Below are 20,105 nucleotides of genomic sequence, written 5' to 3'. Positions count from 1 at the left end.
ACAACTCCCATGATTCCACACTCAGTCATGACGTCATCAAACTACACATTTGTTTCTTTTGAATACGCGCCCTCTAGCGGCGAAAAATTACATATTGTGCCTTTAATCTAAAGTTAAGTTAATTTTGATCTTTTGCAATCACTTGAAACTGGTTAAATTATTATACTAATTTTTGTAATTATATCACATAGGATGTTTTTGAAAATTACATAATCCAATAAATAACACAAAACGTCAAAATTTCACAAGCTAATACTTACTGATGTTTGTGTTGTTTTCCTGCTGAAAATGCTGTCACTTCCTGGTGGACAATGTCATTAAGCATCTGGCTTTTTTATTTAAGTGGATATTAAAAATGGCTAAGGTGAAAAGTGAAACTGAGGACAGCTAATAATTAATAATAATCTATTATTTATCAACTGCCAGTTTTCATGTTAGAAGAGTACAACAAAAATGGTGACATCTGCTCAAAACAGAGCTTTGGAATGATTCAGTTATTTAAATTATTTAATATTATCACCTCTGTTTTTACTTAATTGTGATGAAGTACCACAGTGTTTGAGATGGTAGATTTTTTCTTTCAAATATTTAGAACAGCTTGTATGAGAAGGAAAGGAAGTATGTCAGATCTATGTTTGCTTATGTTGAACAGGATTTCATGAATCAATGTCGAAAACCTAAGATATTGTAGAAAATTGAAAATCCCTCTCTTTTGCTTTGTCATGTGATCACTTTGCCTGTCTGTTAGTAAATAAGTGTCACATGACATCTGCGCCCAGCTGTCTGCTCTAGATTCTTGGCTGTCTATTTTGCTGATAGGTGCATTCGCTAATAAACTGGACACTTCACCTTGTGCCAGGGAAGCCGCCCCAGCTCGTTCGAATGCCTATCCTGCCCATTATGCTGCTTATCCTACTACTAATACAGGCATTACAACAATGTGAACACCCCGGCTGCCGGGTACCCGGCTAGAGGCTTTAAGTGCTATTTTGACCATCAATCCACCTGCGTGTCACACTGTGGGGATAATGAATTTTGGCAGAATCTTGTGACCTGTTAGAGCTGTTTGGGCACCACCCCGGCTTTGTTTCAACATGAGCAAGTTGCCCAACAAACAAGCAGACACACTTCACTGTTGGACAGAAAGCTACTTGTGCAAGCGCTATCCTTGAGTGTTAAGTCTGAGACAACAGCTGCCAGACCTCAAAAAAGTGAATTTTCTGTAATTTGCCCTAAGAACAAAAACACAGGCCTGCTATTCCGTCTTGTCCAAAAATACCTCATCACAACTTCTTTTTCCTTTTCCAGATGTTTGGATTTTGCTTGTTTGAGTAGAGATTTGTACTGTTTCACAGTAAACCTGCATTCAGTTCTCCTGGGAAGTCTATATTTAGGAAGTTGGAAAGTCATAACTACATCATCAGGTGTGTTCAAGTCACTTGATGGTGATTGGCGATGTACCTTTTCTACAAAAAAATATATTTTTTAAACTCTGCTTCTACAAATGTTACTTCTACTGATGAATAAAGAATGCGCATCAGGTGCGGTTTTGCTTTTTTAGGTTTTTATTTCTTTTATGAAGGTGTTGCGTGACAGGGTTTCTACAAGTTTTATAAAGGTAAATGTAAGACTTTTAAAAGATCTTTCAAAGAGCAATTAAAGAAAATGTAAGGAATAAATTAAAGCAAATACAATTGGTCAATATGAAAATGATTGAAAATACAACTCCCATTTACTATAATTAAGATACTATTATCTCTATTGCCTACTATTGTGGTTTTTATTCATATTTAGGTTATATTATACAAGTAGGTTTTATTTTTGTGTTTTTAGTAGGCTACATCAAGTTGCAACTAGCTGAAATTAATTAATTAATTAATTTGACATTTAATTTTATTGCAGTTCAAATTTATTTTATATGAAACTTTATTTAAAACTGAAACTTTTACCTTTATTTATTAATTTGTGGAAGGGTGAGTTAATTACGACTTTGTGGTGAACGGTTAATGTACGTTCAATTGTTAAATACGATGTTTCCGACACGACTTGAACTCACCATCAGAGTCATATTCTTCTGTGTTATGATAGTAAATTGTTCGTGTCCGTATAAGAATGGCAACTGAGATGCTACTCTAGGACCCCTCACCTCCCGTCCCCGCTCTCCCACCCTCTGTATTTGGGGCATCCCACTGGCTTTATCCAATTGGAATGCTGACCGCCTCCCCTAACAGAGACCATAATAATACTGCAAATGTCCCGGTCCGTGTGCATCAGTCAGAGAATAAGCTTGCTGAATGTAGGGGGGAGAAAGAGAGTTTATTACTGAGAGAATAATTTATTCTGCACAAGGAAACACTCAATAAAGGTGAGTAATAGATGACTTGTGTTGGGTTACGTTGGGTGACATTGCCGTGTGGCGCTTTGCTCACAATAACAACATGACAAGACTCTTAGATTGATATGGAAACTTTAGTACAGATAAATACGTGCAGGATTGACTTAACTCTTGGTAAATGGAAGATTTGCCCAAACCTGATGAGGATTACTTGTTACTTTTATTTAGGTTTTGGTGCTTTCATTGTTTTTGTGATAAAATACCAAATGCTGTATATTTAATTTGTGCTAAGTTCATTATACGAGAAACTCTCAATGCTGACCAGATGAAGCGTTTTCTGTCGTTTTCTGTCTGTCTGTCTGTCTGTCTGTCTGTCTCTGCTGTGTGTCTGTGTGTGTGTGTGTGTGTGTGTGTGTGTGTGTCTCCAGTATTAGTCTTACACAGTTGCAACAGCTGCGGCCCTGGTCATAAGATCAGTCTCACGGTACTGTGTGGAGTTCATGGCCCAACATGCCATAGTTAAGATAGCAGCATGTGATGAAATATAGTGAGAGTTAAAGGGATAGTTCACCCCAAAATGAAATTTAGGCTACGTCCACACAAAGCCTGAGCTTTCCCTATCCAATCTTTTTTTTCCCCTCGTCTCAAGAAATATCTGCGTCCACATGAAACCACAAAACCGACATAAAACGACATGCCAGACCAGCATGTGGCGCTGTAATTCTGCCACAGAGATACACTAAAAACGGAGAAGAAGACTTGGACTATGCACATAAACCTTGCGCGCGGTATACAAACGAACATGGAACAACAAATTTATTAATCTGTGTTAATGTTAGTTAATAAAAAGACAATGGTTCAGTGTTTGTTCATGTTTTTGTTGCTGTTACGTGACGTAGCGGTGTCTGACTAGGGGCGAGACGTGGGCTGATGACGTCATCGTTTCAGAAAATATACGGATTCGCTGTCCACACGAAAACGCAAGGGCGGCGTTTTCAGATTTATCCACTCTGGGACCTGGTTTCAAAAAATATCGCTTTCACTCTCCCAAAATGCCGGATCCGTGTGGACGAAACGCCTATACGATACAAAATGTATGCGTATACAAACGCGTCTCCGTGTGGACGGGGCCTTACACACCCTCAAGCTGTTCCAAACCTGTATGAATTTCTTTCCTCTGCTGAACACGAAAGAATCTATTTTGAAAAATGTTGATAACAGCCAATAGGGACCAGCATTGATCAGAATGATCAACAACCAAGATTGTATATGCAGCCAGTTAACTCTAAGACTTTATTTCCGATTAAAAATGTGAGAAACATTTATGCTCTAAACCAGTGCTGCATGACTTGCAGACTCTGTCAGTGATGTTTGATGGATGTTTCGATAAACACTGCAGGTGTACTTCACGTGCTTCATTGGAAGCGATAGCCCTCAGCCAGCATGAGTATGGGAATAATATCTGCATGTGTGATACTAGTGCCATTCCTGCCACGTTTCAGGAGTCAGATGTGTTAATGCGACACCGTTGCACTGAGGAGCGTGTTCGGGTACGGGGGGCTTAAGTTGGCTTAAGTGTCCAAATACCTTTTGGGGACACTGTTTCTTAATACAAACAATTACATGAAATGCAATGACGATGTGCAAATATTGCACAATTCAGGTAACAAATTGCAGCAGATGAATGATATCATGCTACACACACAATAAAAGAATTTCTGGAAGGTCTTCCAAAATAATTACAAATGCAAAGGCCACTTATCAATTATTTTCTAAAGTAAAATATTTAGTAAAAAATAAAAACATAAAAAAAAAAAAATGTAATAATAAAAAAATAAATATTTTTTTGTTAAAAAAATATGAACAAAATAATAATAATAATGCTTACAAATTGCAAAATTAGTTATTTAGTGTTTACACTATTTTAAACTATATATTACGAATGACTGATTTATAAAAAAGTGAAAACATATTTTTACATTTTTATTATTATGATTATTATTATTAGGTTGGAAATTAAAGGTCAAAGGGAATGGGTAATCGTGCATTCCTGTAACTGCCTGATGCATGTGACATCATTCTGGTTCACTGTATTATCTAACTACCAACTAACTTCTTTTCTCTCTCAGATTTGGTGTTGTTTGTTATTTTATCTCAGTAAATATACTAGTTTCCTGTTTAAAGTGAGGCATTTCCTCCCTGGCTTTACACACCCTCAGGAGAGGCCGATCCATCATGTGTTCCTCCCCTGAGGCAGGTCGTACGTGCGGAGTAAAAATACTCTCAATTCTGACAAATCAAGAATGAGAGATATATTTTCGCCCCTTGTACTTTCACCCACACAGATACCAATGGCTATATTTAATAAATGTATCTGTTTCTCATTTCCGAGAAGACAAGAATTTGGACAAAATCTAAGTAGTGCAGGATGAGTCACCAATATTTTTGCTCTATTTTTCCTGGAACTCAAAGCTAACAGATACAGGTATTAACTGAAAGTGTTTTGTGTCTGCATTACAATGTCATACTTTTATGTTTTAGAATGGGCTCAGTTTTGCAAAATACAAAATTAAATGGTCACCAAAAGACAGGATTTTCAGAGATGAACACTTCAGCACATCAATTAGAACCAAAGCCCGTCTTCTGAGCATCCAAATTAAACCTCCAGACAGTCTCGGATCTTTTCTGAGAATGTCAGCGATGCTTCCCCTCATTGTCCTCTTATAAACTGAGAATTGACAGCCAAACGTGACCTTAACTGAGCATTTGACGAGGGTTTGTTTTTCTGAGGATTGCAGAATTAGGATATTTTTGTGACCCTTCAGAGTTTTACACAGAGTTGTTTATTTTGGACCATTGAATCTCATGACACATGATCCCTGCGTCTTTGTTTGGATTAGGGATGCACAAATACCCATATGGGTAACCATTGGGCTCAGGCATTGGTCCAGTTGTAACTCTTGTGCCATTATCAAGTGCCTATTCTCATACGAAATGATCTTGTGACTGTATTGAATCAACAGCAACAGAATTACGTCTCTATTCTCGGCTGTCCTTGTAAGTGGCTGGCTTGTGTGTTCAATAGGGCATAATTGAACAGTGGAGGTTGAGGCGGTTGGTTTGATTCAAAAGCTAACTCAATTTGTATTCATTACATTTATATGGATAGAGCACTTTAAAAAGTCTGTACAGTTATATATACTATCATTCAAAACAAAGATTGGATATACCTACTCATTGTTTATTCAGACTTTTTTCAACATTTCTCCAAAACTATCAAAAATAACAAATGGAAGTTTGGGAATTATGTATTGACCAAAAAAAATAGATAAATGAAAAATATAACAGAATAAAAAAAACATTATTATGCATTTCATGCAAAACATTTTATGTTTATATAAATAATTCATATTAAATGTAGGTATTTAAATCAAAACATTTTTCATGATCATAAGTAACAAATTTCGTAAGGAACTGGAAAATCACATCTTAATTTCCCTCTCTATCACTGTTCTCTATGTTACGCATCAGTACCCATGAATCAGAGCCATTAATCTCCTGAACTTTTGTTATAAATTGCATAAATTAGCTTTTCTTACTTCCAGACAACTTTTTAGTTTCTCAACTTCTTTCTAAAGTATATCAGGTATGCATTATATAATTTAAGAGCGTTCATAAACTGCCGTTGAGTTTGGCTGATGTGTACCCAGCTTGCCTATTGCTTGGCAGCATTTTCAGGAGCTCTAGTGTGAACAGCTCTGTCATTACACAAGCACATGTAGGTCAGGCCAGCGTGTATTTATATAAAGATCACATATGTGCAGCACCATTCCAGCCTTCTGTCCCCTCCTCTGGACACACATAGCATCACTAGGGAACAGCTGCCTCTTTCACTCACAAACACACACATAAATATACACACAAGACATCCATCTATCCATTTTCTAAATCGACTGTCCTAACGAGGGGATGCTGGATTCTCTCCCAGCGTTTTGGGTTTTAGACAGGGAATGGATAGCCCTGGATGGATGGCCAGTCCATCCCAGACCAGGATTAAAGTTAAAGGGGTCCTATTATGCTTTTTCACTTTTTCAACTTTAGTTAGTCTGTAATGTTACTGTTTGAGCATAAAAAAGATCTGCAAAGTTACAAAGCTCAAAGTCCACTTCAAAAGGAGATATTTTATTTAACAGAAATCACTTTTCAAAAACTACAACGAACGACTCGTTTGGACTACAACGCATATTTTACGGGATTTGTGATATCACAAATATCGACGAATGGGACGAGACCTGGTTGAGCTGCACTAAAGAAGGCAATGAGTGTTATCACTATGTCGGAGACGCGCTAGCTTTCCCAAAGCAGACGAACTTAGAGTGGTTACAATCATCCGGATTTAAATCGCACTCAAATTGATTTGATTTTGACACAATATTTACACTAAAGCGTGCAGGTGGCTATGGTAAGGGGCATGACATTTCCGGCGCCGAGTGCTGCCAATCACAACACACACAGGAAACCAATCACAGCACATTTCGTATTTCAGAAGGCGGGCCTTCATTTGATACAGGAACTATTCGAGCCGTTCATGCCAGACTGGGGAGAGAGGTGTTATAATAATGTAAAATATGTGAAAAATAATGTGTTTTTCGAACAACCTAGTATGAGAGCCTGTTCTAGTACACCCCCAAAACAAAATCAAGACTTTGTAAAAGAGCATAATAGGACCCCTTTAAGTAAAACTAAAAAGCAATTTTGTTAACTACTAAAATTAGTAATGTTTTCATGGCAACCAACTTTTGTTTGAGTTTAAGCTGTAAAATTACTATTACAATTAGAAATAAATTGAATAAATTATACCCATGTAGTAATATTTAAAAAACACAAAAAAATTAAACTAAAATTCTAATGAAAATTGAAAATATAAAAATAAAAGCTAATTCAAAATATGAATAAAAACTGTAATAGTATATAAATAATACTAAAATAACACTGTTGCAGACACAAAGACATGCATATAAAAATATGATTTTTGCATAATTTTTCCAGTTCCTTTTAAAAGAAAACAAAAGTCTATTTTTTCAACCAGTGTCAAGTGTTTTTATTTTATAAAAGTGACTGTAAGGCCACGTGTCCACCAAAGCATTTTAAGCCAGCTGAAAATGGCAGGAGCTCTTTTGAAAACGGCCAGCTGTGGACACTTAAGCCCGCTTTGGAGGTGCAGCGTTTAGCTAGAGCCATGGTAAATGAAATGTTCCTCCAAGCAGTATTTTTTATATTAATATCACTTCAGTCCATATGTCATCTGGTACAGACATGGATACTCAGAGATCAGCAATATTTACAGTCATTGTACAAGTAGAATGTGAAGGTTGGTGATATTTATCCCGCCATCATCCACTGTGATTGGATGGCTGGGTAAAAAGTGATATTGAGGAGCGCTGCATTTTACCCAAAGTTGAACATTTTCCAACTCTCAGTGACCAGAAAAAAAAAACACCATGTGCATAGCGCTCAGCGTGATATAGACGCTCACCACCTTGTCACGCTGCTACCGTTTTTTAAAAACATGGCGCTCTCATTGAAAACAATTGAAAAAATATGCTAACCTCAGACAGACGGCTTATATATAATACATAATATATATAAAAATCATGTTAAAAAGATGTGTAGTATAACGCAAGTTACACACATTTTATTGTCTTGCAGTCTTATTGATGAGGTGTGGTGCTAAGTGAGACAAAAAAGGTCAGGAAACACGGTCGTACACAGCTGGCACAGCACGATAAAAGCGCACCTGCTAGTGTTATGTGTGCCTGTGTAACAGGTTATCCAGTGTGGATGTCTGAGCCCATTAGAAATTACCCGCTCGCTAGTCTACAGATTTCTTAATGTTGGTTACACACTCTTATGACAGACACAGATACCAGACACCACTGCCGAATGAGGAATGAGAACCATGCAGAGAGAGGACACCGTTTGCAGGCCTACTAACCTGATGGCAACTTGATCTATGGTGGGACAGGATTTTTTTTTTTTTGTCTCACAGATAACAGCACAGTTGATATAGTGAGGTAGGTTTGCACTATAGGCAAAGCTGCGGAGGCCCTGTAATTTCATTGAATGAGTTTGAAAAGTTTCAAGAGGATAGCAAATTGTGTAAAGCAGAAACATGATTTTCCTTTTTATTTTTTTTTCTGCTTATCATAACCATGCAGCAACACATTTGATGTAGCAAGTGATGCATAAAATGCCTCTTAATACCTTTGAACTTGATTGTATTGAATGAACACTTGTACTTCAAATCTTAAAAGTGTATTTTCTAAAAACTGTACTTGTGAATAATAAGATTAATAAAAAATTTACTTAAAGATGTACATTTAAGTGTACTTAAAGAGATACTTTCATGACTGTTTCTTAACACACTTTAAAAAGTGCACTTTGTAACAATGTCAAATTAAAAGTACACTTATTTTGATGTGTTGATTAACATACCAAAGCACAGGTAAAGTACTGGATTATAATTTTATCTGTAGTGTGTTATTCGATATTCCATTTAAAGTTAATAAATGCTTGTCAGTACATTCGGCAATACACTTTAACCATATTTCAAAGACAATAGAAGTATAGAAGATGTACTTAAAGGGTTAGTTCACCCAAAAATTCAGTCATTAATTACTCATCCTCATGTCGTTCTAAACCCGTAAGACCTCCGTTCATCTTCGGAACACAAATTAAGATATTTTTGATGCATTCTGACAGCTCTCTGACCCTCCCATAGACAGCAAGGGTACTACCACGATCAACGTCCAGAAACGTAGCAAGGAGCTCGGTAAAATAATCCATGTGACATCAGGGGTTCAACCGTAACATTACGAAGCTATGAGAATACTTTTTGTGCGCAAAAGAAAAAAATAAAAACGACTTTATTCAACAATTCGTCTATCTCCTTGCTACGTTTCTGGACGTTGATCGTGGTAGTACCCTTGCTGTCTATGGGACGGTCAGAGAGTTGTCAGAATGCATCAAAAATATCTTAATTTGTGTTCCGAAGATGAACGGAGGTCTTACGGGTTTAGAACGACATGAGGGTGAGTAATTAATGACTGAATTTTTGGGTGAACTAACCCTTTAAGTACATCTTCTACACTTCTATTGTCTTTGAAATATGGTTAAAGTGTATTGCCGAATGTACTGACAAGCATTTATTAACTTTAAATGGAATATCGAATAACACACTATTTTTACATAGTGTATCTGGTCTAAATAGGACTAAATGCACTATAACAGTTAAATCCTTTTGACTGATGGCTCCTGACATTGTAAACCTGCTCTAATTTCAGAGTCTGACAGAGAGGACAGTCATGGGAATCCACAAGCCAGAGATTCACCTGTAGGTTGGCACTTGTCAAACCATTACCACTTTAAAGCAAATAGAAGATGGCTGTTTTATTTTATTGATCTCATGGCTGCCTTGTTTGTCTCTTTACAAATAGGTAAACAACAATAGACGCTCTCCCCCCTCAGACAGGCCTCCCTTTGGCACTCATCTAAGTACACAGCACAGCATCTCCGCTGATGAACAGGACAGCCCAGAGCGAATTGTGAGTACTACAAATATAATCTATGAGCCCAGCCATGTGGAAATGTGAATCTCAAACTTCTCTTGATCTTACTTCCAAATTTGTTTCCAAGGTTCAAAAGAAAAAACTCCATGCAGAACTAAAACAGGTTTTGAGTCAGAAGAGAAGCCAGCTTAGAGACACCCAATCCACCCTCACAGACATGGAGGAACCCCCCAAGACAGGCAGTAAGAATGAGGTACGAATCAAACATCCAATAATATGAATTGCTCTAAAAAATAAAATAGATTAAAAAGCACCTTTGTGGAATACAGTATGAACATCTTTTGAACTTCCTTTAAAAAAATTAATGTATACAACTCAAAGCTTAATCAGTATTATGTAGGTCTGTATGTATGTGTATTTTTTTTTCACTCAAGTACTGACAATCAATCATATCCTACTGCTATCCTACTGCTGCTACTGTATTATCTAATTGTCATTTACCTACTTACCTTGCCATTGCCATGCAATGTGCTAAAAATGACAATAAAGTTGATTTTGTACATTTTATGAGCAGGTGGAGAAGGAAAACCAGTTCTCAGAGCTTGTGGAAGTGGTTGTTGAAACACAGGCTGAGGTTGGAGCTAGTGGGTACAGTGTTGTGGGTGGAGGGGAGCAAGGCATCTTCATCAAAGAGGTTTTGAAAGACTCCCCAGCAGCAAAGCACCTCAGTCTACAGAAAGGTACCAAGGGACTGTATTTTACTTTAAAAAGTGCAATGTCAAATACTGTTGAGCTACTGTCCTTGAAGAGACAAGCATGAGAAGCATCTTTAACCTTATAATCATTAAAGGACAAAATTTCCATGTTGAGTACCGCTGTACTGAATTAATTTTGTTTCCAGATGTACTAAGAATACAAAGACAAATCATATAAGTTATAAATAATTTTTGATGATGTGTTATTGCAGGAGATCAACTTCTAAGTGCCAGGGTGTATTTTGATAACGTGAAATATGAGGACGCATTAAAAATTCTTCAGTGTGCAGAACCCTACAAAGTGTCTTTCTTTTTGAAGAGGACTGTGCCAGGAAGTGAAGTCAGAATACGTCCAGGTGCACAAAATCTTGAGCTCAGAGGACCTAAGGCCAAGATGCAAAAAATGGTACATTCTGAAATATTGCTATACAATAGAATTACTTTTTTAACATCCACAGTATTTCTCAAAGTGAATTAATTTTAACAAAAGTACTTACAACAGTAGAAACTAGAAGGAATGATAACCTTTCTCTTGCAGAGCGTCAAAAGCGTGAAACCGTTCAAAACCAAGAAAAGGAGAGGAGGAAGATTTGGATTGAAAAGACTGAAAGAGAACAAAAAAGCAACAGCACAGGCAGAGCTGGATGTTGAGGGCTCACCTGGTAGATCAGACCTCAGTCCTGTTGATGTTGAGTTTGTATTCCCGAAGTTCAAGATGAGGAAAGGTGGGAAGGCCACTGCAGATGGATCAGAACATCTGGAGGGTGTTATTACTAGTACTAAGAAGAAGAGGAAGATCAGATTTCTAAAGATGAAGGCCATGGATGCTGCTGTTGCTGAAGGGAATGTCAATGAAGATGTTTCACCACATGAGGGAGAGGCCTCTAGAGCAAAGCTGAAGGTCAAGACGAAAGGTCCAAAATTTGGAATGAATTTCCCTAAAATTAAAAAGTCAAAGTTAGATGTACAATCTTCAAATGACAGTTTTGAGGTGAAAGAACAAGAAGCCAAATTTAAGCCTCCATCAGTAGAGTGTGATTTCAACATGCCTCAGGACAAAGCTGAAACTAATGTTCCTAATCCTGAGGTTAGTGTTAAAGGAAAAGGAGAGGGTCCTGAGATAAAAATGCCGAAGATAAATCTGGATGTCTCAGATACAATGGGGACAGTCCCAAAGTTCAAACTGCCAAAGGTAAGACTTTCTTGTCATTCAGATGAAATTGATGGAGAGGCAAGGAAAGAAACTGATACATCTGAAAATAAACTGAAAATGCCCAAGATTGACATCAAAGCACCAAATGTGGATTTAGACTTGCATTTCCCAAAGACTAAGGGCAAGGCAGGATTCAAAGTTGTTGAAGTTCCTGATTGCAATGTAAAAGGAACAAAAATCAACACAGCCAAGCCTGACACATCCTTGCCAGTGCTAAACCTTGATGCAAAACAAAGATTTGGAGATGACATTGATAGATCCATGGACAAAGAGCATAAGATTTTCCTCCCAAAACCTGACATTGCAGTGCCCAAGATAGAAACGTCAGGTCTTCCTATATTAGATGTGTCATTACCAAAGATGACCGCAAAAAACATTGATACTGAGGGACATGCAAGTACTGGGGTAAAATATGAAATGACAAAATTAGACATCTCTCTTCCAAAAGTAATATCCCCTGAGGGTGAAGTCATAGTTGAAGAACCTGGCCCAAAAGGTGGAACATTTCACAAGCCAAATATTAGCATTTCGTTACCAAAAGGTAAAGGTGAAGCAAAGGTGGATGGCCATTCTGAGAAAGGACCAAATGTGAAAATGCCACAAATAGACATTTCCCTCCCCAAAATGAAATTACCACAAGGGAAAATTGATATAGACGGGCCTGAGGTTGACATTTCCTTGCCGAAAGACATGCTAGAGGCAGGTGCAGATGTTGAGGGCCACTTTGGAAAAGGGGAAAAGATTCAAATGCCTAAAGTGAAATCACCTGAGCATGCCATTGCTGAGGGGTCTGATATAAAAGCAGGAAAATTGAGTATGCCATCAATTGAAATTTCACTTCCTAAAGGCAAAACTGAGGGAAATATTGAGATTGGAGACCCATCTGTGAAAGGAAGCAAATTTAAAAAGCCACATCTAGATGTCTCGATTCCAAAATTGAAATTATCCAGAGGTGCAATCAATACTGAGGATCCAGAGGTCAAAGGTGAGAAATTCCAAATGCCACCCATTGATATATCATTACCAAAAGGAAAAATAGAGGCCAGTGTTGAGGTCGAGGGTCATTCTGGAAACGCAAACATGCCCAAACTTGATCTAAATATGTCACTGCCAGAGGGTAAACTCAATTCTCAGAGTCCTGATGTAGGAAAGTTTAGCATCCCCGGAGTTATAATTTCATTACCAAAAGGAAAAACAGATGAACAGATTAATCTTGAGGTTGAGAAGGGAGATAAGTTTCAGATTCCTAAATCTGATATAAGTCTACCTAAACTCAAATCAAGAGAAGTTGATTTTGATGTTAAAAGAACCAATAGGAAGTTTCACATGCCAGCAATGGATATTTCCTTGCCACATAAAAAAGACGAAAGAGATGTTAATGTGGAACCCTCTGGTAAATGTGGAAAGGTTGAAATGCCAAAGGTTGATATCTCTCTGCCTGCAGTGAAAGATTCTGGTGTTGAGATTTCCTTGCCAAAAATGAAGTCACCACAAGGTGACATCAGTATTGAAGGGCCTGACAGCAAAAGATTCAACATGCCATCCGTTGATATATCATTTCCAAAAGTAACTGACACAGGTGATGTTGATCTCAAGAGACATTCAAGAAGAATAGGAAAGTTTGATATTCCAAAACTGGATATTTCCTTACCAAAATTTGAATCAACTAAAGGGGAACTCAGTGTGGAAGGACCTGAATTCAAAGGTGGTGAGTTAAATATACCTTCTTATAATATCTCCTCAGCAGAGGTTAAAACAGGGGGTGATGTTTGTCTGGAGGGAAAAACCAAAAAGGGCACAAAATTTCAAATGCCAAAATTGAACATTAATTTACCACAAATAAAATCAGCAGGGACAGAAATAAATATTGAAGGACCTGAATTGAAAGGTGGGAAGATAGACATCCCAGATGTTGACATTTCTCTTACACAAGGAAAGGTAAAGGGAGATGGCAAAGTTAATGTCAGTAAGGGGGGCAAGTTTCTTTTGCCTCAAGTTGATTTGTCACTTCCAAAGATTAAAACAAGATCTGTGGAAGTCAATGTAGAAAGACCTGATGTAAAAGGAAGCAAAGTTTACACACCTTCCCTTGACATTTCTTTGCCTAAAGATAAAACTGAGAAAAACACTGATATAGAAGGCCATTCTGGAACAGGTATAAAGTTTGAAATGCCAAAAACCGATGTTTCATTGCCAAAAGTAAAAGCTACAGAAGGAGAAATTGGAGTTGAAGCTCCTCAGATCCAAGGAGGAAAGTTAAATATGCCATCTATTGAAATGTCCTTTCCAAATAGGAAGGTGAAAGGAAACACTGACCTTGATGGCAAAAAAACAAATTTGCCTAAATTTGTTATTAGCTCACCTAAGATTAAATCTTCAGATGGAGAAATCAATATTGATATCAAGGATGGAAAGTTTCACATGCCCTCTATAGATATCTCTCTGCCAGGAGGAAGAACAGGAGGAGATGTGACTGTCGAAGGCCATGAAGGCAAAGGAAGAAAATTTGAAATGCCTAAATTAGATGTTTCTTTGCCTAAATTAAAACCATCAGGGGGTGAAATCGATGTTGAAGTTCCCAATATCAAGGGTGGAAAGATTCACATGCCCTCTATAGATATCTCTCTGCCAGGAGGAGGAGCAGGAGGAGATGTAGATGTTGCAGGACATGCAGGAAAAGGAAGAAAATTTGAAATGCCTAAATTAGATGGTTCCTTGCCTAAATTAGAACCATCAGGAGGTGAAATCAATGTTGAAGGTCCTAATATCAAGGGTGGAAAGATTCACATGCCCTCTATAGATATCTCTCTGCCAGGAGGAGGAGCAGGAGGAGATGTAGATGTTGCAGGACATGCAGGAAAAGGAAGAAAATTTGAAATGCCTAAATTAGATGGTTCCTTGCCTAAATTAGAACCATCAGGAGGTGAAATCAATGTTGAAGGTCCTAATATCAAGGGTGGAAAGATTCACATGCCCTCTATAGATATCTCTCTGCCAGGAGGAGGAGCAGGAGGAGATGTAGATGTTGCAGGACATGCAGGAAAAGGAAGAAAATTTGAAATGCATAAATTAGATGTTTCCTTGCCTAAATTAAAAACATCAGGAGTTGAAATCAATGTTGAAGGTCCTAATATCAAGGGTGGAAAGATTCACATGCCCTCTGTAGATATCTCTCTGCCTGCAGGAGGCACAGGAGGAGATGTAGATGTTGCAGGACATGCAGGAAAAGGAAGACAATTTGAAATGCCTAAATTAGATGGTTCCTTGCCTAAATTAAAAACATCAGGAGTTGAAATCAATGTTGAAGGTCCTAATATCAAGGGTGGAAAGATTCACATGCCCTCTATAGACATCTCTCTGCCAGGAGGAGGAGCAGGAGGAGATATAAATGTTGAAGGACATACAGGAAAAGGAAGAAAATTTGAAATGCCTAAATTAGATATTTCCTTTCCTAAATTAAAACCATCAGGAGATGAAATCAACATTGAAGGTCCCGATATCAAGGGTGGAAAAATTCACATGCCCTCTATAGATATCTCTCTGCCAGGAGGAGGAGCAGGAGATGTAGATGTTGCAGGACATGCAGGAAAAGGAAGAAAATTTGAAATGCCTAAATTAGATGGCTCCTTGCCTAAATTAAAACCATCAGGAGGTGAATATCCCGATATCAAGGGTGGAAAGTTTCACATGCCCTCTATAGATACATCTCTGCCAGGAGCCACAGAAGGAGAGCTTGATCTGGGTGATGACACTAAAAAAGGTTTAAGATTTCAGATGCCCACTGTTATCTCTATCCCTAAAATTAAACTAACGGATCATGAACTAAAAGTTTGGTCAGAGAAGAAAGACATAGACATTTCAGTACCTAAACTGACTCATGATTCTGATATAGCGACCAAAGCTACTGGTGTCAAAATTAGAGATTTAAATGTCCCTGAAGTAACTTTAGGTGGGAACATTAAGCTGCCAAGTGTGAAAATACCAACTGTTGACATATCTGCTCCTAAAGTTGACCTGGACTTTACTCTTTCAAAGGGAAAGGGCAGTGATAGAGAAAACATTGAACTTCTTAAGGCGGAGGGTGGAAGGCCATCATCTGGGGCAAGTTTTGATGTTCCAGACGTCCCTATGAAAATGCTCAAAATATCACTTCCTAAATTTGGCAGAAAATTGAAAAGTGGAGACAAACTAGAACTAGACAGTCCTGACTTATCTATAGATTTGGACATGGAAAGAACATCACCATCAGTGGAAACATCTAAAAAGGATACTGAAATAATTGGTACTGCTGCTGAAATTAAGATAAAAGCAGGTGGTGGAGAAATTACAAAACCAGAAATCAGAGTAGAGGGTCCTGATGTTAAGGTCAAATCCAAGCTCAAATTCCCCAAATTCAAGACACCTATTCCTAAAGCAAAGCTCAAAGATGTGGAAATGGCTATGCCTGGATATGTGGATAACAAAGGAAAGGTCAGAATGCCAGCAGTTGAGATATCATTGCCAACAGCAAATATTCCAGAATGTGAGGTATTGCTTCCTAAAACTGAGGTTGATGTATCTGAAGCAGATATCAGATGTTATGAGGGCAGTTTAAAAATTCCTAAGATGCCAACAATTGGCATATCAGTTCCAAAAGTTGATTTGGATGTTTCCTTGCCTAGGTTAAAATTTAATGAATCAGTAGACTCTTCTGACTTACACATTAATAGTAGTAGGGGTACAGTAAATCTTCCCCATGTCAAGATACCTAAAGTAGACATTTCACTTCATCATGGAAAAACAGGTGACACAGATAACCATGAGGTGGAGATTGGAAGGAAGGGTAAAATAAGAATGCCAGAAGTGGAAATATCATTACCAAATGCTAAACATGACACATCTAATGCTGACATTAAAGGTGAAAAGCTAAAAATACCAAAAATGTCCGTGCCCAGTCTTGATATATCATTACCTCATGGAAAAATAACGAAAAATGATGATCCTGATTTAGAATTTGGAGTGAAAGGGAGTAAATTAAAAATGCCAGACATTATGGTGCCTAAGATAAATGTATCGCTACCTCACAAAAGCAAAGAAGAAAGTCATGCACCTGATTTAGAACTAGAAGGTGGAAAATTAAAGATGCCAACAACTGATATATCCCTTCCTAAAATAAAATCTAAAGACATTGTTCCAGAAATTCAACCAGATGTAGGAAAAGGTAAAGTCATGATCCCTGGAATTAAACTACCAACAATAGATGTCTCGTTTCCTCATGGTAAAACAGAGGACACTAATGACCTTGAACTGGGAGTGTGCGGCAAAGAAGGGAAATTCAAGGTTCCTGCCATCAAAATTCCAAAAGTAGATGTATCATCTCAAGGTCAACCAGCGAGTGCAGAGAAAACAGAGGTCAGAAGACAAGACGGCAACTTTCAATTACTGAAAATAACAATACCCAAAGTGGATATATCATTACCATATGGCAAATCAGATGACCCTCAGGCTTCAGGGTCTGTGGAAGTAGAAGGTGGGCAATGTAAAATGCCTGATATTAAGAGACCACAGTTAGCCATATCATTACCAGAAAGTAGAACTGGAGAGTTTGATACCAAAGAGGGAGAATCTGGAGGAGGGCATGGAAAATTCACAATGTCAAATGTTAAAATCCCAAAACTAGATATAAGAATGTCTAGAGAAGCAGACATGTCAGATCCTTCCACTGATGTGAGCCTTAAGGATTCGCATAAAGAGGGTAAAAAGATGAGGATGCCTAATGTGGATCTAGAGCTGGATCTTGGCTTATCAAGAGAAGGAAAAAAGAATAAAAAGAAGAATGAACTTCCAGATACTGATCTGGAACCTGCCGCACCGAAAGAAAAAATAAAAGGGCCAAAAGTTAAAGGTTCGAAATTTAACATTGGAATGCCAAAACTAAAAGTATCTGGATTAGAAAATGACATAAACAAGTCTGGAAAAATGGATGCTAAATTTCTAAAAGGAGGAACTGATGCAAACTTGAAAGCTGATTTACAAGCACCAAAGATTCCCGAACTTGATTTTGACATTGAGACTGCCCAAGCTAACACTAATAATTCTGAAGAAGATAAAAAGCAGACTGGTAAAGTCAAAATTCCAAAATTTGGAATACCTCTGCCTTCTTTAAGTTCACCTGAAGCCAACATCAGATCATCTCAGGGAAAAGGTCACTCTATAAACATAGACTCTGAGGCAGAGTATGAAAGCCCACGTATGCCAAAATTAACAAAAGCTGTATTTGTTATGGTGAATCCACAAATAGAGAACACTGCTAGTATAGGTGGTGAAGCAAGTGCAGAAATCGTAGATGAGAAGCACAAGCAGCCAAAGATCAAAATGAAGCCAAGTTTTGGCAAGTCTCCATCAAATGAAAAGGAGAAAGCAATATATTGTGAAGATGAGGTGGAAACTGAGGGAAAGTCAAAAACTGGTAAGCTTAAATTGCCAAAAGTAACATTTTTGTCTGGGCAGAGAGGATCATTTGATGTAACACCAAGTGGGTCTGATGATGGAACAGGTCCAAGTCTAAATGGTGACAAATATGAAAAATCAATGTTTGGAAAGCTTAAAATGCCTAAAGTGGAGTTTTTCTCACCATACTCAAAAGATGCAAGTGAGGAAGAGGAAATGGAAACAAGCCTGAAACTCAGGAACGAGGCCTCGGGAGAAAGCAAAGAGAGCAAGGAGTCAAAGACAATATCAGGCACAATGTCATTCCCAGGTCTCAGGAAGAAAACAGAGAAGGATGAGGAGGTGAGAAAGATTAACACTATAGTATCCTCGAAAGCAAAGACTGAAATGTTGGCAGAAAGGGAGGGATCAGAGTCTCCAGTACCCACAGTATCAGCTGGATTTGTCTCTGTAACGAAGAGTGAAGAAAGAGAGGAGACAACATGGTTCAAAGTACCCAAGGTCACCCTTAGTCCCCATTCTACTGGCATCCTTAATATCACACCAGAAAGCTCTCCAAAAGGATGCAAGTCCTCTCTTCCTTGCTCTAGCGAGGAAGCCTCTGGAGGTTTCTATGTGAAGATGCCAAGCGTAGAGTTTTTGACCCGTGAAATGCCCTCAGAACATCTGATTACTAAAACAGAGGGAACTCTTACTGTAGTGACTAAGACAACAAAGTATACAGAAACAAAAAGTACCAGTTCGAAACAGTAAGAATCTCAGTTACAGAACTGTGACATACTTGTCATGTCTTGGAGGTTTTATTCTATTTAAAGTAAAGAAAGCAAAAATATTTTCACCAGCTTTTGCAAGAAAAACATAACTTATACATAATGAAAATGTTGAGAATATTATTTATTGTAGACCTTATTTTCATGTTTTGTAACTTGCCAACTTTTGTAACTTGCCACTCTGTATAAACACAACATAGGCACAAATCTGTGTAACATAGATAGATGCAAAGATATTTAAAAACAGTTTGTTTTTTTTCTCACGCTTTTCATGTGCAGTCTTGAATGACATTTATGCTGTAGAATTTTACAGCATTTTGGTAATATTGCTTTGCCTTTTCATTGCCTGGTTTGTCTCTGTAGTTTTTGGTTGTTGTTATGGAATTGTTTTTATTATAAATACTATTAGAAATACATGTACTATTTTTACATATTTATATGCATGATCTGTACAGATAACACACTAAAATGAAAGCCTGTAATGTTGAGTATTTTTGTGATACATATTTTTATCACTTTTAAGATAAATTCAAACAATATTAAGTTGTTGTTTTTTTTTTCATTCACATTGTGACATGCTGTACCAGATAGCACTTCTCTGTTCATGAGAAAGGCTCTGAATTCTTCTGAATTGAAAACACTGAGTGTGAAATGTTTTTCTTTTCTTTTCTTTTTTTAAATTAACTCTTGTGTTGGTGGTGGAATTAGTCTACATGCAAGCAATGCTGTTGTATATGTATCATATTTTAGGCAGGTTTAAGTACATATGTTTGTATGTGTTGCTTTTTTGAAACAGTCATTTAGATGATGCCCCATCTCCATCTAATGCAAAAATAGAACAGTCAAATAAAATATTAACATTCTAATGAGTGGTAACTAATTATTTCCTGATCTTTTTCACTGATTTCTCATCATTCTCCTAATGTGGCAGCACTAATACATGACAAGTAGTGGTCCAATTCTGATACTGACATGGCAAGAAAAATCTACAAACAACAGCAGGCAGCCTTCCCCAAGATTGAATTACAGTGCCTA

At 37.6% G+C, this 20,105-nt stretch overlaps 1 protein-coding gene across 4 annotated transcripts in view; it reads left to right on the top strand.

Annotated features, from left to right (window-relative positions):
• Nucleotides 1-20,081, top strand: part of LOC107670584 (neuroblast differentiation-associated protein AHNAK-like) — a 24,040-nt gene extending 3,959 nt beyond the window's left edge. Inside the window, exons 2-9 of one of the 4 annotated variants that reach the window (XM_016463221.1) lie at nucleotides 9,679-9,728; nucleotides 9,832-9,939; nucleotides 10,031-10,156; nucleotides 10,478-10,643; nucleotides 10,871-11,064; nucleotides 11,197-12,199; nucleotides 13,781-14,433; nucleotides 14,623-20,081. In XM_016463221.1, the coding sequence (XP_016318707.1) occupies nucleotides 9,679-9,728; nucleotides 9,832-9,939; nucleotides 10,031-10,156; nucleotides 10,478-10,643; nucleotides 10,871-11,064; nucleotides 11,197-12,199; nucleotides 13,781-14,433; nucleotides 14,623-19,053 (6,731 nt within the window). In that variant the 3' untranslated portion in view covers nucleotides 19,054-20,081. Of the gene's footprint in view, nucleotides 1-9,678; nucleotides 9,729-9,831; nucleotides 9,940-10,030; nucleotides 10,157-10,477; nucleotides 10,644-10,870; nucleotides 11,065-11,196; nucleotides 12,200-13,780 lie in introns of those variants that run through there. The other 3 variants (XM_016463223.1, XM_016463220.1, XM_016463222.1) reach the window with 3 other exon arrangements.
• Nucleotides 20,082-20,105: the final 24 nt, after the last annotated feature.

The sequence above is a fragment of the Sinocyclocheilus anshuiensis genome, unplaced genomic scaffold, assembly GCF_001515605.1.
Source record: "Sinocyclocheilus anshuiensis isolate Anshui unplaced genomic scaffold, SAMN03320099.WGS_v1.1 scaffold140, whole genome shotgun sequence".
NCBI classification, from domain to species: domain Eukaryota; kingdom Metazoa; phylum Chordata; class Actinopteri; order Cypriniformes; family Cyprinidae; genus Sinocyclocheilus; species Sinocyclocheilus anshuiensis.
This window is presented reverse-complemented; position numbering and strand designations above follow the sequence as displayed.